Source organism: Camellia sinensis, chromosome 15, assembly GCF_055761805.1.
Source record: "Camellia sinensis isolate YWXY chromosome 15, ASM5576180v1, whole genome shotgun sequence".
NCBI lineage: Eukaryota > Viridiplantae > Streptophyta > Magnoliopsida > Ericales > Theaceae > Camellia > Camellia sinensis.
The window spans coordinates 111,884,652-111,891,260 of record NC_138975.1 but is presented as its reverse complement, the minus strand read 5'-3'; the positions used below and the strand labels follow the sequence as shown (position 1 = coordinate 111,891,260).

Sequence of the window (6,609 nt, the reverse complement as noted above, 5' to 3'; positions counted from 1 at the left end):
TTCTATACTCCAAAACAAACGGGACTTAGAAGGTTTGAGTTGTTCTTTTTAACTTCATGATTATTGGTGTCTTATCCTTTTTATGATCTATACTATTTCATTATTTTAAAAAAGAAAATTTTAATGAAAAATCACAATTATTTTGGTTATATTATGTAGGTATATTTTGTCAAATTTGATTATGTTTAGTTTAGTTTTTAAAATATATTTTTGATTTGCTTTTAAAAAAATAAAACTAATTTGGTAAAACAATTATAAAAAAAAAAACACTTACTTGTTTAATATGATTTTATTTTTCTTGACAGAAAAAATAATTTATAAAACCTTAATAATAAACTTTTGATTTTTATCAAATTAATTTTTATTATTAAAAAAAACAAACAAACAAACAGCTCAGTAAACTTATCCCAATGGTCTTACTGGCGGGCGCCAAAACAGCGCAGAAGATGAGGCCAAACAAGGGAGGAGGAGGAGGGAGGAGGAGGAGGAGCTATCCATCTCCTTCCAGGGACCCACCTTTCAACTCATCTGGGTTCGAACCAGGTCCATCTGGGTCTAGACTCTCTCCCTCTAGAGCCTCTGTTCTCGACCGTGGGCTCGTAACCGAAGAGGACTTTACTGTCTTCGATAACCTTCAAATCGACCCAAATCCCAGAAGCTTTCCATACAGTGTGAAGCAACAATGCTGGGACAAAGCCGACAAGGTCAAAGGTCGAGACCCAGATCGATGGCGCAGAGACAATCTCGGCAACATTTTGTTCCGGAAGCTCGTGGGTTGTCCCGGTTGTCTCTGTCATGACTATGACCACATTGTTCCTTACTCTAAGGTAATGAAATTTTCAATCTTTGTGTTTGTTTGAACTTGTTTTTCTTTTGTGGGTATTGTTTGTTTCGGTGCTATTATTGGGGGTTTGAGCAATTGGTTCGGTGTGATTTCAATAGTTTCCCGCTTGAATTTGGGGTTAGCTGGGGTTTGATTGTAATTATATGCTAATTGTTTAATCTTGCTCTACTTTTTTCATACTGAAATTTCAATCTTTATGTTGGTTTGAACTCGTTTGGTTTTGTGGTTATTGCTTGTTTTGTTGCTATTGGGGGTTTGGGCAATTGGGTCGGTGTGATTTCAACATTTTTCCACTTGAATTTGGGGTTAGTTGAGCTCGATTGTAAATAATATGCTAATTGTTTAATCTTGCTCTACTTTTTCCATATTGAAATTTTCAATCTTTATGTTGGTTGAACTCGTTTGGTTTTGTGGGTATTGCTTGTTTTGTTGCTATTGGGGGTTTGGGCAATTGGGTCGGTGTGATTTTAATTTTTTGCCACTTGAATTTCGGGTTAGTTAGGATTTGATTGATATGTTAATCTTGTTCTACTTTTCTGTACTTTTGTCAGTATTTGTGTGTTTCCTATCATGAAATGTTGTTCTCGCGCTTCCTTGTTAGGGTTTTGTGATATGGGTTTGCTTGAATTTCACTTTTTCTTTTGTGAGTTAGTTTGGTTTTATCATTGTGCTTCTCTGTTCATGTTGTAATTTTGCTGTGTTTTCAAATTCATTTGTGGGCTTTTATATATTTTGTTTTGCTTGTTTGATTGTTATCTGAGATTGGTCTGTTGAATTGTTATCAATTTAAAAATTCTAGTTTTTGAGGTCGATGGGTTTATCAAAGTCTTGTATAGAAAGATGTAATATGAACCCATAATGGGAATTGTGGTTGCTGAGTTATAAAATGAGCTGCTTTAATACTCTTGAATTACTGCATTACAGTCTTGACATGTACTTCATAACATGGGTTAATGGACCAAGCTAAGTGAATTAGGTATCTTTTCTGAATATATTTTAATGTGGTTGAGGAACCTTTTTCCATAGTGATAATGAAGTATAAAGTAATGATGAGGTACTCTGGTTTTTTGCCCTATGATTTTTGTGCGATACCTTGCTTGTTCTGCATGTTTTCAGTTTGTTTGTGTTTCCCATTCTTTTTCCATCAATTTTTTTGATTGTGCTCTATTAATTTTTTTACTGAAACAATTTAGGGTTAAGTATACTTTACACCTATGAGTTAGGCCCCAAAACCTATAACTCTCTTTAGGTTTAGAAATCTACACCCAGCTCCCTTTGTTGCTCAATTGTGCGTGAGGTGTGTGGTGGTGACTGCATTAGGATGAATTTTGAGAGAAAAATTAAGGCTGAAGCTTTCCCATCACAATTCCACCCCTTCACAAGAACAAAGATTTTGGATGGGGTTTTCAAAAATTAATTCCACCACACATTTCAAAACATATTTTTGTTTCACGTTTGGCAGAGCTCCTTCCAAAACAAACTTCCACGCCAAAACTCTCACCTTTTCGTTCAGTTTTTGAATTTTTCAGTCTACTCGGTCGTCTCCTTGGACATCCTCCTGGATGATGTCTGGCCAGTTGACCGCTACAGTGATTTTTGTGTGTGTGTGTGTGTGTGTGTGTGTGTGTGTGGCAATTGTCAACAGAAAGCGAAGAAGATGGTGAGCAGCTGGGATTGAACCAAATATTTTAAAAAAATTACAATAAAAAATTATTTACAATCAGTAATATACAATCAAATATTGAACCAAATGATCGAACCAAATATACAATCAAAAGTTATTTTAAATCAGTAATTGAATATTTATTTTGAAAAAAAAAATTTATTTCCTTTTTAATATTTTCAATTAAAAAAATTGATTATTAATCAATTTTTTTAATTGAATTTTAAAAAGAATTTGCTTATGAGTGTTGATTACAATTTTCAATAAAGTTTTGAGTAGTGCGTTTGGTTATGAGTCATAACAATTTGAATTAAGTTTTGAAAACTCTTTCCTAAATTCATAACCAAACAAATTTTCATATTTCACATGTCACATCAAACATTAAAAACTCAATTCAACACTCAACTCAAAACTCAATTCAGAACTCTTTTCGAAACTCATAACCAAACAAATTTTCTACACTCAAATTATAATTCCAAAACTCACAAACTCAAAATACAACTCTATTCTTAAATCATATTTAGAAAATTCTACCAAACGCTACCTAATTGTAATGCCCTTATTTTCTTTCATCTTCTTCCTTAACTCTTCACAATCTCCCTCTCTTAGTCTCCCTCTTCGATAACAGCTCGTCTATCATACTACTCATGCCCATCTTCATCCTTTCTGTTGGAACTCCAAACTTCTAAAGGATTCCTCAACCATCCATAAGGCAAGCAATTATGGGACTTAATAGAAAATCTAATTCCCATACTTCTATCTCATCCTATCTACCCTATTTGAAGGTACTGGAATCCCATTAAGGAGTTCAAGGACTAATTTTTTTGTTAAAAAATTGATAGATCAAGTACCTTGTCTCCGTTTCTGAAAATGATCCAACACTAAATTCTAAATGTTCTCCCCATATATGAGTATGTTTTTCTTTGGTATTTTTTTGGATGTTGGGCGGGGTTGCAGCAAGGTGTTGTCACCGATGCTTCTTTTCTGTTTTTGAGACTGAACTCTTGGATTGCAGCCACTCCTTGCTGGTCAACTGTCTGCTTCACAGGAATCAGTTTTATCTTTTGTGAAATAGCTGTAATGTGCATGATATCTGCTTTTTAGAAGTTTGAAGTTTTGAGATTTGTAATCTTGATCAACACCCTACTTATCTTGGAGCCTTATTATAATTAGTTGTCTGAAACCTCTGCCTAAGGATATGATCTGAATATTTTCAGGGGGGGAAAAGCACATTGGAGAACTGCCAAGTTTTACAGGTTTGGCTTTTATTTCCTTGTATGATTATTGCATTTGTGTGGTATCTGGTTTTGTTTTGTTTCTTCATAGCACGTTTTCTGTTACACAAGGCTGACAGATTTTTTTTTTCCCCTTCCTGGAAGTAATGCTATCAATATATTAATGCAGTTCACTTCACTGAAGTGGTACAGTACCCAAAGTCACTCTCGTAACGGTTCAATTCATTGTGCATTTAGAACTTGGGGAAGGTTAGCCATGTGACAAATAATAAAGAAAAAGAAAATATAATAATTTAAGATTGTCCATGTTTACTTGAGGTTGAGGCAATTGCAACTGAAATGAAGCTTGCCTTGAATTTCCTGGAGGCTGTAAGGGATCAGTTTGGATGGTACAAGATATAGTGTAGAAATTTTCTGAATAGATTAAATAAAAAAAAACTGTGAGAAAACATAATAAAGAAGTGGGAATTGGTTATCTACGGATTTTTTATGGCCATACTTGGCTTTTGATGTAATGACAATCCATATGCTATATGATGGCGTCACTTAGTGAAACAATGAATTCTAACTTCATTCTTGTCAACTGGGGTTATTTTATTGTCAAAAAGAAGTCAACAATCTCAATGCAACTTTCAAAAAGTACAAAAAGGAATTATAGAGAATGATCGGTGACTATGTTAAGCTTTTTACCCACTTGTTGATCCAAGCATGTCAATAGAAGTGTATTGTATCCTGCATTTCCATAACATGCTTGTTATTTGTAGATGTATGTTTATCATTTTTTATAAAATTTCAAACTTTAATCAAATCTTACAATTCACAATTTAGAAAATAGAATTTAAAATTACAATTTAAATCTTGATTTGACAACTGCATTCTTGAATAAAAACTGGCACCTATGAATCAGTGATAGATTTTTTTTGAGCTCAGTTATCAGGGAAGGGGCAGATGCTGTCAAATTGGCGTGATGTATCAATCTATCAGGATTTTATGACTCCTACAGTCATGACCTTACAGATTACGATCATTCCATCTACTGGGTTAATCTTCAATGATATAGTCATCAGTATTATCATTCCCCTTGAGATCTGTGGTGGTTCATTTGGGGCATTGCCTTGTAGTCTTTGAGTTATTATTATATCTCCTTTTCTTCTTTTGGAGTTAAATGCTTTATGGTGAGTATTTTTTCAAGTTTTGGAGATTTGGAGAGAGGGTTTGGTAAGAGTTAGGTTGGTTTCAGGAGCAGTGGCCCGTCGTTCTGTTAGTCCGTTTGGGATGAGGAGGGACTTAGTGAACTTTTGAGGAGATGGCTATCCATAGTGACAGCATGTCATGCTCAGTCCTTTCTCTTTATGGTTTTCAGAAAATGTTTCTTTTGCTTCATAGTCTTTTGAGATTTTTGGGAAGAATGTTAAAAACATTTTCAGAGAATGTAACAAACGCTTCCCTTTAGACACTCCTCATATTACTTGCTTTGGATATTATCAATTTGCTTGTGTTCGACACTCCTCTTTTAAGTAGGGTTGTAACAAACAATCTGCTAGTGTTCAGTTCACTAAAAACTCATTCGAGACCTGCTCGTTTTGTAAACAGACCAAGTTTGAGTACATTTTAAAGCTTGTAATTTTCTAAACTTGGCTCAAACTAGACTTGATGAGCTTATATGCAATCTATGGGCCAATTTTGAACCCATTTTGTAACTTGTTAGTCAAACTTGAACAAGGCACTACTCTCTCCGATTTGCCTCGTTTACTTATACAGAAAGGGAATGAAATTTATGCGCTATGATATTTTAGGCAAGTTTGTGCTTGAAATGCACTTTAATCTAGCAACTGCATAAAACATTAGATACTGTATTACCTTGGTAAGTACATTTTCTATGGCATACTGAGATCTTAAACAAAAGAGATCCATCCAAAACTTGATTAGGAGTTCGAAATATATGTTTTTATGCCAAATGACACTTTCTTATATCAGGATCTGTTGCAGTTGCATTTTATTTTATTTTATTTTATTTTCTTCGGGAGTTACATTTAGTTTGGAAATGATTTACTTAAAAATATATAAATAAATAAAAACATTAGGAAAAAAAGGACAAGTAGAGGGTGTGAAATAGATATAAGATATTTTTAAGACTTGCTTTATTATTTCTGCTCAAATTATATGAAAAGATTAAAATTTATTGTTGAAAGCAACGAAGACCATAATAACATTGTTTTCTGTGCTAATCGCTTTAATCCAACTGTTTATTATCTAATGAGCTTTTTAATTTTTAATTTGGAGGATGGATTTTTTCTTTTTTCTTTTTTTTTTTTTTGTTGGATTGGATGTGCATATTCTCTCTCTAAAAAGGATGGATTGTGTTCCATTGAACTACTCTTGCTGCAGGCGACAGTTAATCGATCAAAGGGAAATCGAACCGAGATATCCAAAGCCGATCTTATCCAGAAAAGTTCATATTGCAGGGTTTCAGGTATTTGCATGTCCTGTAAAGTGTTCTTCCAGCTCTATTATTTGGAAGATATTTCACAAATGAGTCGAGCTCAGCTCGGCTTGTTTGTAGCTTTAATCATAATGGCTGTGAATTTGATTTTCGATGTGAGTGCAGGTCGTGACATGGATCTTCTGGAACTGTCAGCATATGGCAATGTCCGACGAGGACAAGACTCTGGAGGATGCAACATTCAGTGATATGCTGCTCTTCATGGCTGGCAATTTACATGTTGTCAAACTTTAGATGGAGAATTTCAAAAGCTGTACTCGAAATTCGAATCTTTCGGCTAGTTAAAAATAGCTGTCTTTATTGTATTTGCTTCATGACAATTGTATGGAAAACCTCATTTAGAGTAAACAATCAGCTTCTACTC

General features: G+C 34.1%; 1 protein-coding gene across 2 annotated transcripts; it reads left to right on the top strand.

Moving 5' to 3' along the window:
* The first annotated feature begins 351 nt into the window (after window positions 1–351).
* Window positions 352–6,609, top strand: LOC114311757 (uncharacterized). Of its 2 annotated transcripts, XM_028257928.2 has the most exons (4): window positions 352–827; window positions 3,725–3,763; window positions 6,131–6,215; window positions 6,351–6,609. In XM_028257928.2, exons 1-4 carry the CDS (start codon window positions 411–413, stop codon window positions 6,431–6,433), a joined length of 624 nt encoding a protein of 207 aa, XP_028113729.2. In that variant the 5' UTR covers window positions 352–410; the 3' UTR covers window positions 6,434–6,609. The 2 variants fall into 2 exon arrangements, with proteins under 2 accessions (XP_028113729.2, XP_028113730.2); XM_028257929.2 differs by lacking the exon at window positions 3,725–3,763 and having other exon boundaries at window positions 410–827.